The 15,136-nt window shown below is 38.5% G+C and overlaps 2 protein-coding genes across 3 annotated transcripts in view; one reads left to right on the top strand and one right to left on the bottom strand.

Annotated features, from left to right (window-relative positions):
- LOC131983031 (disintegrin and metalloproteinase domain-containing protein 11-like) overlaps nt 1-4,076 on the bottom strand; it is a 42,240-nt gene extending 38,164 nt beyond the window's left edge. Inside the window, exons 1-2 of the mRNA XM_059347604.1 lie at nt 3,687-4,076; nt 2,762-2,952 (exon numbers count right to left, since the gene is read on the bottom strand). Coding sequence (XP_059203587.1) covers nt 2,762-2,952; nt 3,687-3,747 — 252 coding nt within the window. The 5' untranslated portion in view covers nt 3,748-4,076. The remainder of the gene's footprint in view (nt 1-2,761; nt 2,953-3,686) is intronic.
- Nucleotides 4,077-10,200: 6,124 nt separating this feature from the next.
- 42sp43 (P43 5S RNA-binding protein) lies at nt 10,201-14,525 on the top strand. Of its 2 annotated transcripts, none has more exons than XM_059347186.1 (9): nt 10,201-10,395; nt 11,497-11,597; nt 11,666-11,762; nt 11,901-11,989; nt 12,259-12,332; nt 12,565-12,645; nt 12,737-12,966; nt 13,101-13,154; nt 13,965-14,525. In XM_059347186.1, exons 1-9 carry the CDS (start codon nt 10,261-10,263, stop codon nt 14,220-14,222), a joined length of 1,119 nt encoding a protein of 372 aa, XP_059203169.1. In that variant the 5' UTR covers nt 10,201-10,260; the 3' UTR covers nt 14,223-14,525. The 2 variants fall into 2 exon arrangements, with proteins under 2 accessions (XP_059203169.1, XP_059203168.1); XM_059347185.1 differs by having other exon boundaries at nt 12,734-12,966.
- The last annotated feature ends 611 nt before the right edge of the window (nt 14,526-15,136 follow it).

The following is a 15,136-nucleotide window of genomic DNA, read 5'->3' as shown; positions in this document are numbered from 1 at the left end:
GGGCTTTTACAATAAAATGCATCACTATCCAGGAATTATTTCCCTCAGTGAGCATGGACAACAGATTTCGTACTACCGAAGCATGGCGTCCATCAAAGCTCCGTCTCTGTACAGTATAACACTGTTCAACAGCTTTACATTAGTCACATTCTTTTCTGATCAACATGTGTGATAGCTCTTAACCCATTGAGGCCTGAAAAATCGCTGGGCGATTTTAAAATAAGCCTCTAATTTTCTGGAAATTCTGGAAAAATTCTGGAAAAAAAGTGTCAACTCTTCTACTAAATAATAGATTTTTCAGCCTCTGTAGCAGATAGAAATGAAATTCAAAAAGTTATTTGAGAGCTTATACAAATACTACAAATAATACTTTCCAGGCTTCAATGGGTTAAGGTGTCGGACAAAAACATTTTCATCACAAGTGCAATTTAGCACTATTTCTGGAGCTTGGAAATAACACTCATCATTCTCAGTGGAAGGAAATGGTTTGGAATTTTTTTTCAAAATTACAGTTTTTGGGCACTTTTTGGACAAAAGCTGAGATTGAGATTTCTCTTTTAGGTGCTCTGAGGCGTCATCGCCCATTTCCTTACAGATCCATCTTGCAACAGACCTATTTGAGCTAAGCAAATAACGGATTATTCAGAATTAAATCAATATACATTTTACATAATCATAGAGACGCAAAAAGATGTGTCTGAGTTCTCTATATCTGCTTCATTTGTGTGGGATTTTGTTTCTCAGTGAGTGCTTCTTTTCATGGATTTATTCTTAAAAATACTGTTTCTGATGACATGAGAAAAAGAGGCCATAAATTAACCAATAAAATGAATTTCAGGATACCCACCTCCCAATAGAAATTAGCTGATTCAGCATATCAACCTCAGCCTGAAAACTTAAAATAACTGCAAGACAGTCTGTGCTGTAACAAAATGTAACATTTATGCAAAAACATAAATACTACATTTTGTGTGTGTCTTTTACACACACAAAAATAATCACAAAAGATTTAAAAAACAAACAAACAGGTTACCCATGACGCAGCATGATGTGACAGAAAATAAAAAATTCAGCTCACCCCCTGTTGCTTCTAAATTTATCATGTCCCTCATTCCCAGCGTCTTAAATATTTGAAAAAACAAAACAGCAGATCTAGACAAGTACCTCGCCTGCTCGAACATTGTCATCATTTGTACCTTCTGAATGTATATTATGTTCCCGGTTGTTATATATAATCTGCCTTGGTTCTTCTCTTCAAGGGGGAAATACATTAATGTGACTGTGTGTGTGTGTGTGTGTGTGTGTGTGTGGAGCCTAATGTACTTTCTCATTCCAGTTATATGAACTATATCATATCAGCATGACAGAGACAGAGAAACAGTGGGGGGGTCGTAGGGATGGAGAGTGCTGAAGCTTCTTGGACCATGCAGCACTTCTCACACAAGCCTACTTCATAATTAATGGGGACATCCTTCAACACACCACTGAATAATGAAGAAGTCAGGGGCTCAGCACGGCAGCCGGATGATCGGACATAATGACTGAATATTTCAGCACGGGCTCAGCTTTGTCATGTAGGGATGAGGGCCACTACAAACACGCACGCTCTTTCATAAACTGTGTGTTTACTACAATGCTTGCACAAAAAGCAGGTCAGAAGGTTTGAGTTTCCAAAGTTGTTGCCAGATGTTGCAGCTTGAGTTAAGGCAGGAATAATATTTGTCTGTCTTGGAATCATCTCAGTGGCTCTCTGTGGACATTTGAAGGGATTTTCAGTGACTAACTGGGTCAAAATCTTGCCGAGGAGCAGAGACTGCTGCAAGACACCACCCTGCGCTGCCATCCTTGTGTAGCAGGAGCTGCGTGAGCAGCAGAGAGCTAAGCGCTGCACTGTTACAGAAACTGGAAAAATGAGGTTCCCCCTGTCACCACAATAGCAGTCTGTCACACCCATACATGTCCACACAGCTTCATAAAATGCCGGCAAGAGGGAATGTTCTTTAGTAGGGGTGCATGCTGAGCAATTCAAATTCTCAATGGTTTCCTGAATTTATTAATCTGCAAATTAAGCTGGAGGCTCCTATTTCATTTGATTTTGGTCCAGAACACCTGTAATATGTGAGTTAATAATGAATCTTATGATTTAAAAAGCTACTCTTATACACTGCCCAATGGGGGATCTTTCTTTTTAATTAAATTACAGTAAGATAAATCTATTCCCATGTTTTACTGGGAGATTCCTGACACCATGTAAAGGACCCTTGAGTGTAACTAGCCGCCAAATTAAGACCACTGGGGTGACAATAAACAGAATTGGGGATTTGAGAGAGAAATTGGAAGACAGCTCGAGTTTCCCATTAATTAGGCCAGTGGTTCTCAACCTTTTTGATTCGCGACCCCCAATTTAACATGCATGTTGGCCGCGACCCCCGCTCACTGAACAGAATCTCACATGCACAGTTCAGATCACCCAAAAAGGAAACAAAATTACCAAAAAAGACAGAAAATGACCAGAAAAGACAGAAAATGACCAAAAAAGACACCAAATGACCAAAAAAAAGACACAAAATGACCAGAAAAGACACAAAATGAGCAGAAAAGACAGAAAATGATCAAAAACACATTAACACATGAACACTTTAACACAGTGGAGACAGAGCTGACTTCCAAAATGATTTGGCGACCCCCAGAAATCATCTTGCGACCCCAATTGGGGTCCCGACCCCAAGGTTGAGAATAGCTGAATTAGGCTACAACTTACCAAGGTATTCTCGGTGCTGTTCTTCACCCTGGTATCCAAGTAGTCATGAGCCATTTCCTCCTCCGACTTGATCTGCTGCACCAGCCGCTTTGGATAGGTGACCTTGGTGGCAGTGTCCCCGCTGTCCGGCTGCCCCATGAGGGTAAACCAGTCCCAGATGCCTCCATCCTGCACCGGGTTCCTGTCCACACCTGCAGGGGAGTACAACAGAGACGCTGTCACTATAGGCTCACTATAGAGTGTGCAGAGGGCTCCTGCCAGGTAGGGACACACCTGAGCCTGGCTAAAGTGGGCCTGACAGGGGTGCAGAACCAATTGATTTGAAGTGATATATTTTTTATAAGTCACATTGGGAGCATTCAGATCAGTGTTATTGACCTAATTTATCACATAGAGCAGTTAATAACGTTTAATCAGTAGCTGCTCTCACAGAAATTGAGTAGAGATAATTAGATTTTAATGAAAAATAATTAATAGAGGTATAGAGGCTCTATAGTCTATAGACTGACGCCCATATTGACATCCACAGCTTTACATCTCAGCAGTCATTAATTAGGCTGTGAAACACGCTGTCTATGTGACTGACAAGTCATATCATGGTGTTTTAGATGTTTGTTGGATTAAAAACAGCTGGAAATGGTCATGGGTTTGTTGTATAGGCGATGGGGGCTGCGATGGAAATATGTTGATGCAGCATTTCCACCGCATCGGGGAGTGCTTTCAGGCGAGCGAGCTGTTTGGCACCGATCTACCGCTACAATACAATCAGAGCCTACACCGGGGATAGAAAAGTGCTGGTGCAAGGGGAAAAATTGTGGATGCAAAGGAAACGAAAACGGTGCTCCCGCTCTTTATCCACCCCCCCCCCCCCCCCCCCCCCCTCTCTCTCTTGTCTTGTCTTTGCTTCTCTATCTCTCTCTCTTACCTGAGACCGCAAGCCTCTCGCCCACTGCAGCAAAGACCATGAAGCACCACACCGCCAGCATGATCTTCACATATTCCCCCGGATTACAACATCGAGAGCGGCAAAAATGTCAGGAGCCCGGCCGACGGAGGGGAGGAAGAAGACCAAGAAGCGCGCAGCAGAAATGATGGCGAGGAGAGGATCTGCTAAACATCTGATGATGCGCGTCCTCTCATCTCTCCCCCTCTCTCTCTCTCTCTCTCTCTCTCTCTCTCTCTCGCTCTCTCTCTCGCCCTCTCAACTCCGGCAACACACCGCTATTGAAAATGTAGTGATGAAAAATGAATCATAACCTCAGCCCTATGGCGGAGATGATCGATACAGGCCTGTGGAGTGATCAGTGAGGAAATGGTGAGGGACGGGAGAGTGCGCACCGTGGATGCGTAGCTGCAAGGCTGCGCGGGTGCGTATGGGTGTATGGATGAGGTTGTAGGCTACGTGTATATGCGAATCTGCGGTATGCGGAAACGAAAGGGATGGGGAAAGCGGAGAGAAATGCGCTGGGTCTGCGGCGAGGAGGACACGTGGGGCCGTGGTACCCTCCCTCATCCCGAGCAGCCTCCTCCTCCAGTTGCCAGGGAGAGGATGCGACAACCCGGCTGAAGCTGGGGTGCACTAAAAAACCATAAAGAGGGGTTAATGATGCATAATTCATTCATATCTCAATGCACAGGTATGAATGGTGGGCTGTGTCGGTACTGCATGGAGATGACAGGTCTGCAGAGGATGAATGTGTGTCGCGAGTCCCCAGCCGAGCAGAGACATCACAGCAAAAACATGTTGACTAACACATCAGAGGCCTGATCACCATGTAGTCTCGTGTTCCTCCTGTTACCATCGTAACTAACTCAAACAGTTTAGGGATATTTTTGTCATTCATATTTCTGCAATAAAAGTCTGATGTTGCGCTTGTCCCTGTCACCCTCTACTGTGAAATATAAAATAAAGCCAAAAGTTTTATTTGCCCATTATATTCAACAGATGGTAGATATCTCCAAAACTCTACAACTCACACCAAAACCATCTGGAATGATGGAGGGCACAATAAGAAGAATTGTCTTGAATCTTTTTGATTTTGGTGTGAACCGTCTCTTTAAGCTACTAGCAGTAGGAGCCATTGTCTGCTGGGTTTACTGTGTGCTCCTCTCTTGGAATTAATTCACAAATGAGACAGTTTGGTGTTTACTGCTAATAAAGCTGTACAGGTTCTGGAAAGATAAAACCGTTTTTCAGCCATCTGCATTTTAAATGCAGCAAACAGTTACAGCACATCAGATAAACTCCAACCCTGAAATGAAACAGTACATTATTGACCAAAATGAGCCATTCGTCAGAAAAATAGTGCAAATAACCCTGTAAGAACTTTATAAAATGATAAATATCACAAAACGTGATCAATATTACTGTGTGGATTTATACTGCAGCACATTTACATTTAGATAAACATGACAATGATGAATTGAATTATATGTCAATGTCTAATATTGAATTCATAATAGGAGCCTTAAATACAGATCAATCAAACGCTGAAAGTGAAAACCTGCAGTGCTTTGTGTGTTCTGTCTCAGCCTGTGGCCTGCAGGGTTTGCTTCCTTGATGCAGTTTAAGTCTTCCTGCAGAAACCCTGCAACACATCCCGCTAATGGAGGCACATTGTGCACTGACAGCCCCCTCTGAATATTTCATCTACCACCCTTTGAGACTAACTGGGGATCAAGAGATAGCGGAGAAAAAGATGGAAGGGAGAGCAGCAGGAGGAGCGCAGCACCAAGGGCCAAATATGTGCTCCTCCCAAAAAATTAGAAGGCTGTTGAGAAATTTTAGTCTTCAGACTCAAAACTGACATCAGTTCAGTTCAGATTGACTCACAATCAACATAAACACTTTGCCTTTCAGTGGTTTTCATCTTATAAACATTTGATCAGTGCTGAACCAGCCAATTAAGTATTCAGCAGTGGTAGAGCTGAGTAACAAAAAGTGCAGAACTGTGATGATCCAAGGCAGCACAGAAAATGCAGGCTGTGATTCACTTGGACATAATTGCTATTAGTATGCATTAAATTGTCAAATGTTTTGATTCTTTCATACTTTTTTGATGCCATGTGGTTTAATTATACATTAGATAGTATTCAAAGTACTGAAACTATATATATAAAAAACAGATCTGCAAACCATATTTTCAACCTGAGACTGCACAGATGAACCAATGAAGTAAAGTAAGAGTATCATTTACATTACATGTCATTATAATCATATTATACTTTTTTACTTAATCACTATCTAGATAATAATTTCCCAAATAAACTTATATACAAGGCTCCACTGTGACAGACCGTCTGCTTTGGTTTTATGTTTTAATTTTAATTCATATATATATATATATATATATATATATACATGAATTAAAATTAAAACATAAAACCAAATATATATATATATATATATATATATATATATATCCAAATCAGACAGCGGTAAGTGCAATTACTGCGGTATGCTTTGGTTTGTAGCTGGAAAGAAAGGAATGTACCCTATAAGAATGACTGTTTTAATAAACTAACTTTCTCCACAATACAGCAGCAGAGCCAGAAAGTATTTTCAGATGTCTGCTCCGTGGGCAAAATCTTTGATAACAGAGGTTTGACCATGTTTGACCTCACATGAGAAAGACATGAAGAAGTCTCAACCTTTTCTCTACTAAATCCTGTATTTAAAACTAGAGGAGCACTCGGAGAACACAGACCTCCGCCAAGGCCAAATGTCCTATCTCACAATGTAAATTAAAGTGAAAAATAATTGGTGTAAAATGTAATAGGTTCTGCCTGTGAGACAGAGACACATCTCCCTCTACTGGGCAAATAGCTGTATCACAATCATGCCACCAAAATATATCATTGCAAGCCAGAATAAGTACACTGTAAAAAAGTCTGTAGACTTTACGGTGAAAAACTGCTAAAACCATGTAAAAGATGTAAAATAATAAATGGGTTAATTCGGTTTCAGTAACAATGAAACACCATAAATGTAAATATCAGCCAAAACAGTTTTTACAGTTTAAAAGAAAAGCAAAACACATTACTCCACTGTAAAATACATGGGCACCGTGTTTTTAACAAAGATATACTGATATATATATATATATATATATATATATATATATATATATATATATATATATACAAGAAATCCCTGTAATTTTTGCATTTATTTATTTATTTATTATTTATATTTTATTATAACTACTTTTTCTCACTGTTAAATGTACTAAACACCATATCTCTACAAAGAAAAATATACTGTAATATTTAATGGTAAAATCTTTCATTTATAAAGTATTTTCTTGTCAATTATATGGCAGAACAGCGTTTCTTTTGACAGAATTTTTTTTTTTTTTTTTTTACGGTAAATATGGAATAAAATGGCAATCTTAAATGTGAAATCAACAGTGCTAATATCCTTTTACCATAATATTAGAAAAAGTTGCACCGTATTTATTACGGTAAAGTTCTGGCAACCCCAGCTGCTGGTTTTTTACTGTAAAAACAACAGTGTACATATCTGAAGTCTGACCGTTTGTAAATAGATTTCCCACTGCACAATCTGCAGGGCAATTATGATTATGTGTTTAAAAGGTTGGATGGACACATGGGGATAGATTTATTCTTTGGAAGAGTTTTATTTTTACATTTTCTGGAAGTATTCTGCCCTACAAAAACTAACTGCAGTAACTACATTTTTGGTCGAAATTGAGTTATAACTAAAAATGAACTCCTTGATGTTTTATCTTGTCTTGTGAGTTTTTAGATTTCAAATTTGCTTTATTTCAGAGAAATAAAATTGCAGTAACTAAAAAATCCAACTACAAACCAAAGCAGACCGCAGTAATTGCACTTGTATATAAGTTTATTTGATAGGGAAATTATTATCTAGATAGTGATTAAGTAAAAAAGTATAATATAATTATATTAGGATGAAAATATAACATTACTTTATAATATTAAGTCTAAAATACGCAAATCTTTGAATAGAGTTAATACACTGATAAGAAAATCAATTTTAAAATGTTTATTCACTGAAAACAAAATATAAAAGCTGAAAGAAGACAACAACATTACTATTATAACCTTTTACAGCAAAACCAGAGTGCAGTAGCTACATTTTTGGGGTCAAAGGTCAAATAAATGTTCATGATTTTTTTAGCATAAAAATTACATCATCAATACATATTTCAAATAAGTGCCATATCACTTACCTACGAATAACCCATTTGGCTGGCCAGTTAAAAAAACGTTTAAAAACTTAAAAGCAGTTTTTCTCAGTGTTACTATTTACGTAGTTACTGTAGTTAGGCTTTGTAGGGCAGTATTGAATAATTGTATTTATTTTTATTTATTGCTTAATGTATTGTATATCATGCTATCATGTTTATTTCCCTCTTAGTCATATCTTGTGTAAAGTAACCTCATCAATGGTGGAAGACGTTTTCAGATCCCTTCCTTGAGTAAAAGTACTAATTAAATAAAATAAATTAAATAAAATACCACACTGCAGAATTACACCACTACAAGTAAAAGATGCTGTTACTTTAACTTAAAGCATCAAAATGTTCATGAAGTATCAATAACTTATTGATGCATTTATGCAAGCAGCATCATACTGTTGTCAAGGTTGTCAAGGACATTTTACATGTTAAATGTTGACCTGAAAAGTAACCAAAGCTGGCAGCTAAGTGTAGTGAAGTGTAATATTTGCCTGTAAAATATACTGCCCTACAAATGAATGATAGTATTAATGATGTCATTTTTATGCTCAAAAATCATGATGATTTTTTTTTACCTTTGACCCCAAAAACTTAGTTACTGCATTGCTGTAAATATTTTTTTTTCAGCGAATAAACATTTTAAAATTGATTTGTTACCAGTGTGTTGTTTAAAAGTGTTAAAAACTCCATTCAAAGATTTGTGTATTATAGACTTAATACTACAAAAGTAGTTATATTTAAGTCTGAATATGATTTTATCTCACTTTTTTTACATCATCGCTATCTAGATAAAAATTTCCCTTTCAAATAAATTCATAACATATATTGTTATGTTTAAATTAGTATATATATCCAAAGCAGACTGTGGTAAGTGCAATTACTGCATGTTTTTGAGTTGGATTTTGTGGTTTTTATATAATTATTTCTCTGAAATAAAGCAAAATTGAAATCTAAAACTTTGTCACAAGATAAAACAGACATCAAGGGGTTCATTTTTAGTTATAACTCAATTTTGACCAAGAATGTAATTACTGTAGTTAGGCTTTGTAGGACAGAATAGTGGAGTATAAAATGACTTTAATGGAAATACTCAAGTAAAGTACAAGTAATTCAAAACTGAACTCAAGTAAAGTACTTGAATAAATGTACTGAGTTACATTATACTACTGACTTTATTAAACTAAACAAGTGCTAATCTCTTATAACACAGTGTGTACACTGTAAAAAAAATCTGTTTAATTTACGGTAAAATTCCGGCAGCTGTGGTTGCCAGAACTTCACCGTAAAAAATACAGTGAGCGTATTTAAATGTGAATATCAGCAAAAACTGTAATTTATACTGAATAATCCCATTACTTTTAGGATAATTGTGTCATCATGGTATTTCTCCATTAACTTTACATGAAAATGTTAAATTTTTACAGCAAAACTGTGTGTTTTCTACAGTTTATGGCAGTAGAATTTAAAGTTTTATGCTATTCTTTGATTGACAGTAATTAAAAGTATCTACTACGGTGATGTACACTGTAAAAAATAATCTGCTTAATTTACGGTAAAATACCGGCAGCTGTGGTTGCCAGAACTTCACCGTGAAAATACAGTGAGTGGGTTTTCTATTCTAAATTTAAATGTAAATATCAGCAAAAACTGTAATTTAGACTGAATATTCCCGTTATTTTTAGGGTAATTGTGTCATTCGTTCACACATCATGGTATTTCTCCATAAATTTTGCATGCAAATGTTATATTTTTACAGCAAAACTATGCGTTTCTTCCAGTTTATGACAGTTAAAGATAAAGTTTTGTGCTATTCTTTGATTTACGGTAATTAAAGTGTCTACTACGGTGATATTCAATCTTTAATTTTACGCCCTATTTCTGATGTAATTTGACAGTGTTTTACTGTTATTTCTACAAACATTTTTTACAGTGTACAATGTTTCATTTTACGCCCTATTTCTGATGTAATTTGACAGTGTTTTACTGTTATTTCTACAAACATTTTTACAGTGTATGAAACAACTGTCTGGCTCTTGGTTCTTGTGTTTCACGTTTGTTTGCACACAGCTGAGTTTATCAGAGCAATTAAGTTAATTAGTTCCAGCTTAACTTCTTGAGGGTTGCATCGAGTTGAATCAGCGAACACTGCAGGTGACCCGACACGACTAATTAACCAATTAAGCCCCTCGGAGAGGCTATAAGACATGCTGACAAAAGCGGCGGCCTTTCCATTACATATTTTCTCAAGAGAAGAGTTGCGATATTGAGAAGACAATGAACAGTGTGCCCAAAGAGAAAGCTGCCGGCGGCCCGCCGCTGCAGCTCTTCAACTGCGCCCACTCGGACTGTGGGGCGACTTTCACTAGACAGTGGAGGCTGAAGGAGCACGAGACTGTGCACACCGGAGCGGTGAGAATTATTATGTTTTAAATGTCACATACCGTTGTAGTAACTACTTGATTATGTTCAGTGGCGGTTCTAGACCATTTTACTGTGGGGGCCAAGGAGGGGCCAGTGTTTAATCAGAGGGGCACATTAGCACATTAAAAATGGCAAAGATGATATTGAAGCATTCAAAAACTTTATTTTAGCTTATTTAAACATGTCATTTAAGTATATTTGGAAGATACAAATACAGTGATTTAAATCAGCTATTCTCAACCTTGGGGTCGGGACCCCAATTGGGGTCACGAGATGATTTCTGGGGGTCGCCAAATCATTTTGGAAGTCAGCTCTGTCTCCACTGTGTTAACGTGTTCATGTGTTAATGTGTTTTAGTCTTTTTGGTGTGTTTTTTTGTCATTTTGTGTTTTTTTGTCATTTTGTGTTTTTTTGGTCATTTTGTGTGTTTTTTTTGGTCATTTTGTGTCTTTCTTTGGTCATTTTGTTTCTTTTTTGGGTCATTTTGTCTTTTTTGATCATTTTGTGTTCAATTTGTGTCTTTTTAGGTCATTTTGTTTCTTTTTTGGGTGATCTGAACTGTGCGTGTGAGATTCTGTTCAGTGACCGGGGGGGGTCGCGGACAACATGCATGTTAAATTGGGGGTCGCGACTCAAAAAGGTTGAGAACTACTGATTTAAATGAGACCCACCAACAATAAAAAAAAATTTGTATGACAATGACATTTCTCTTTTTTGTGCGCAATCACTTTTTTTTATTTTGAAACAGTCATAATGTGTGTGTGTGTGTGTATATATATATATGTGTGTGTGTGTATATATGTATATATATACACACACCCACAATATTTCATTGCACAATTAAACTACTATACAATGGACACATTCTGGGTTCCTTTTGTGTACAATGAGATATTGTTTGAACAAAAAAAGGTGAGAATTGTTCTGTTCATCGTTATAAATTGATCATTTTATTATTAATTTGACACAGGGGCCAAAGGCTTCTTCACAGGGGCAGTGGCCCCTGTAGGCCCCTGTGTAGGACCGCCACTGATTATGTTTTATCCACTTTTGAAGGTCAACTGCTAACCTGTTGCAAAATGTCCACAGCGCCCGTGTCTCTGCACAATTGCTGGCTGCGATCGTCGCTTCTCTAGAAAATCCCACCTGAGCCGCCACATGGTGCAGCACAGAGGGGTCATGCAATTCAAGTAAGTCACGTTCGTATGTCACTCCTCACAACCACAACTTACGACCTAATTTTAATTTTCCCTTGCAGATGCAAATTTGCAAACTGTACAAAGGCTTTCTTCCACGCAGGCAAGCTGAAAAGACATGTGCGCTACACCCATGGAGACAAAAACAAGTATTTCAAGGTTTGTTTAATTCCCCAAAGTATCCATGAGATGGCGCCAGGGGGCCATATAACCATATTCTGTCAGTCAGTGCTTTGGATGTTAAATAGACAGTTTTTTTTTGTCATTTTAACCACTTGAATGTTTTCTCTTGCACAGTGTAACCAGCCAAAATGCCCCTTGACCTTCAAAAAACGCAGATTGTATAAACTGCATTTAAAGGAGCATGACTTGCCTGCAAAGTTCACGTATGTCTGCAGTATGTTAAGTCTCAGAAGGATGCCATAGATTTTACTGTACTGAAAATGTTGTGATGTAAAACCAGACTCTGTAGCTTTTTCTGGTTTGTTAATGAAATGCCTGAGCTGATCAGCCTGTTCAAGATTAATCAGATCTTTGATGCCTGGTGTACAGGCACTGGCAGAGATAAACGAGTGGTTACAGGCTGAGTGGGTGTGGCCCCAGTTGACTAGTTAAATATATTTTTATCTCTGCCTGTCCCTTGCGGGGTACTTAGCTGTTCGAAGGACGGATGTGCTGCCAAATTCGACTCCCATATCGCCCGCAAAGCCCATGAGAAAAAACACACAGGTTAGTCTATTTCAACCTTAGTAGGGGTCCTTTCATCTTCCATCCCTGTAAAGTTCTTTAATTAAAATAGGGCTGTGGCTGCGTTTGCATGTTACCTTGTCTTACATCCAAGTTCTATCCTGACATATGACATGTATTTTATATGGTTCCTCAAAGGGGCCCAGAAAGGAGCCAATTGGTTGTGTGATTCTTTGATTTCTGGATATTCACCGGCCTCGTTTGATCCCTGCAGGTTACCGCTGTCGTCACGCTAACTGCCAGGTGTTTGAAAACACCTGGGGGAAACTTCAGAAGCACATGGCAAAGCATCCAGGTAAATAAGCTGTGGGCAGTAATATGAAAGTCCTGATATCATCACAAAATTGTTTGCTTTTTGTTTTTCATATTTTTAAAATGTGTTGTAGCCACATTCACTTGCCAAGCCTGCAAGAAGGTGTTTAAGAAAGCGGATGCTCTGCGAAGACACAAACGCATCCACGCTTCCCATAAGCCCGTGCTGGTCTGTCCCAGAGAAGACTGCCAGGCCTACTTCTCTACAACCTTCAACCTGCAGCACCACATCCGCAAGGTCCACCTCAAGCTCCTCAAATACAGATGCTCTTTCCCCGACTGTCCACGCACATTTGCTATGCGGGTAAATTACATGTCTATTACGGCTTCAAATACTTTAATGTTTAGGCTGAGATGAGTGTCATGATTTCTGCACACTTAACTGATGAAAAAAGTTTAAACTTGTGTATGACATTATGGCTTTGTTTTATTAAACAGGAGAGCATGACCAGACACCTGCTCCGCCATGACCTGAGCGCCACCACTCTGAAGGTAAGTTTGACGTAAATCCAACAGTGCAGGTGTGGACTAAAGCTATTTGACCAGTGGGCTATTGATTTTGGAATTCTCTTTAACCTCCTGAGACCCAAGTTTTTGTTTGGTATGTATTGTTAGTTTCTCCTAGATATTTTGGATCAGTAGGACCTGATAAGTACACAAACTAGGCATTGTCTTTGAACAGGAAGTAGTTTTTGGGAAAAAAAAGGTTAATTTTACTGTATAACACAATTAATTCACTAGTGTTTAAAACTGTTTATTTCCTTACATTTACACCCTCACAAGAACGACTGTAAAAGTCTATTCGTTCTCAAATGAATACTTCCTGACTAGCAGTGTCGTAGCTTGTTGCTATTGCTAAAAAATAGTCAGACTACAAACCATGTTAAGCACAAATAAACAAGTTTTAACCATAAAATCTGATCAGCTTTTGTACCTGGTCCACTTTTTTTCTGGGGATAAGCTGCTGATTGACTTTACCAAGATGCTGCCATCTGATTTTTATACTGAATAATGTATTAACTACTGAGGACAACAGGTCATAGTGAAGCAAAATTAAGTATAAGGTCCAGCATACCTAAAATGAAATGTCCACATATGAGGACGCAGGGTCACAGGAGGTTAAACCTGCTGAAATCCGGCTCCTCTGAGCTTCTGGTAAACTAAAGCTTCAGAGGGGGCGGGCTTACGTGATTCATGTCCAAGCATATCAAATTTCTACTCAGTTTTTCAAACAATGGGTGGCATCAAACTGCAAATATGACATGTTCCAAACCTCCCTCCTAAATGGTTTTATGCCAACAGAAACGTCTGCGGCCTAAGAAGGCCTGGCAGAAGCGTCTGGATGGACACCACCTGCCCCTTGTGGAGGAAAACCTGCGTGGCCTCTTCGCCCTGCGCATGCGGATCTCCCGACGTGCCAAAGTGGAAACCAACCTGCAAGGCCTCTTCAATGAACGCAAGATCCCTCATTATGTCGACCCAGAAGTTAACCTGCGCAGTCTGTTTGCCATCAAACGCCCTTTTGTGGAGAAGTCTGAGGTTGCACCTGTCGAAGGTTAAATTAAAATAATAGCCGCACATTCTGACTGTTAACACAAATCTGTGCAGGCTTTTAAGTTGGACTAATTTTCTTTGATTTTTTGAGAAATTGGGTCTCTTTGGTTGATATTTTGTAATGTAGCTGACATACATTTAAATATTAGTAATTATTTGACTTTCACTTGACACGGTTTGGGCTGTCAAGCTTTTGAGAATTCCAAAGATTGAATTCTAGCTCATGAAGACAACAGGTCTTTATGGAAATGCTTGTTTTTGTAACATGGCATGTGTTGACCCAATAAAATGAGTTAAATTCTGATCAAAGTGGTATTTAAATTGCTGTTTCACCCTCATTTGAGTGTTTAGATAAACCGGTGCTGGAGGTGTGCCCATCAGCAGCAGCTGCTGGAGAGGCATCATCTCCAGCACATTTGTTTGCTCAGTCTCATTTCATTGCAATGGAAAGAGCATCTCATTGTTGGCACGCTCAGACAGCTGTTCTCCTCCAGCGTAATCTTTTGTGCTTGCTTTTGCCTTCACATATTGGTTGACATTTACTGAACACGTTGCAGCTCATTATGTATGGACAAAGGGACTTGCACATGAGTAAGAGCTGAGTCATAGAAAACATGCCACTTTTGGGGGAGGATGAGACTTTTGAACACTAAGATGAGTATCAGTTATCAAATCTGTTCAACTGAGGTAAAGCTGTTTAGATTCAGATATCAGAAATGTGTACTTCAGGGAATTGTGCTTGTGTATTTGAGAAAATTGAACCGCTTGGCTTTTCAATACTTGAAGTAGAGCTGCGTCTATTTATCACTTACCTCTTTCCCCCATGAAACATCTACTCTGAAATGGTTATTTTTGTTTTTTTTTCATGGTGGTGGAAAAAGGTATTCAGATTACTTGTATAGGCCCCAAATCGGAATCTA

This window comes from Centropristis striata, chromosome 13, assembly GCF_030273125.1.
Source record: "Centropristis striata isolate RG_2023a ecotype Rhode Island chromosome 13, C.striata_1.0, whole genome shotgun sequence".
NCBI classification, from domain to species: Eukaryota; Metazoa; Chordata; class Actinopteri; order Perciformes; family Serranidae; genus Centropristis; species Centropristis striata.
The sequence above is the reverse complement of the archived record's forward strand: the minus strand, read 5'-3'. Positions and strand labels throughout refer to the sequence as shown.

Coding starts and splice junctions, on each gene's coding strand:
- 42sp43 (XM_059347185.1), top strand. CDS start 10,261: ATGAACAGTGTGCCCAAAGAGAAAGCTGCCGGCGGCCCGCCGCTGCAG. Junction 12,333..12,564: donor CCATGAGAAAAAACACACAG/GTTAGTCTATTT, acceptor TGATCCCTGCAG/GTTACCGCTGTCGTCACGCT. Junction 12,646..12,733: donor GCACATGGCAAAGCATCCAG/GTAAATAAGCTG, acceptor TAAAATGTGTTG/TAGCCACATTCACTTGCCAA.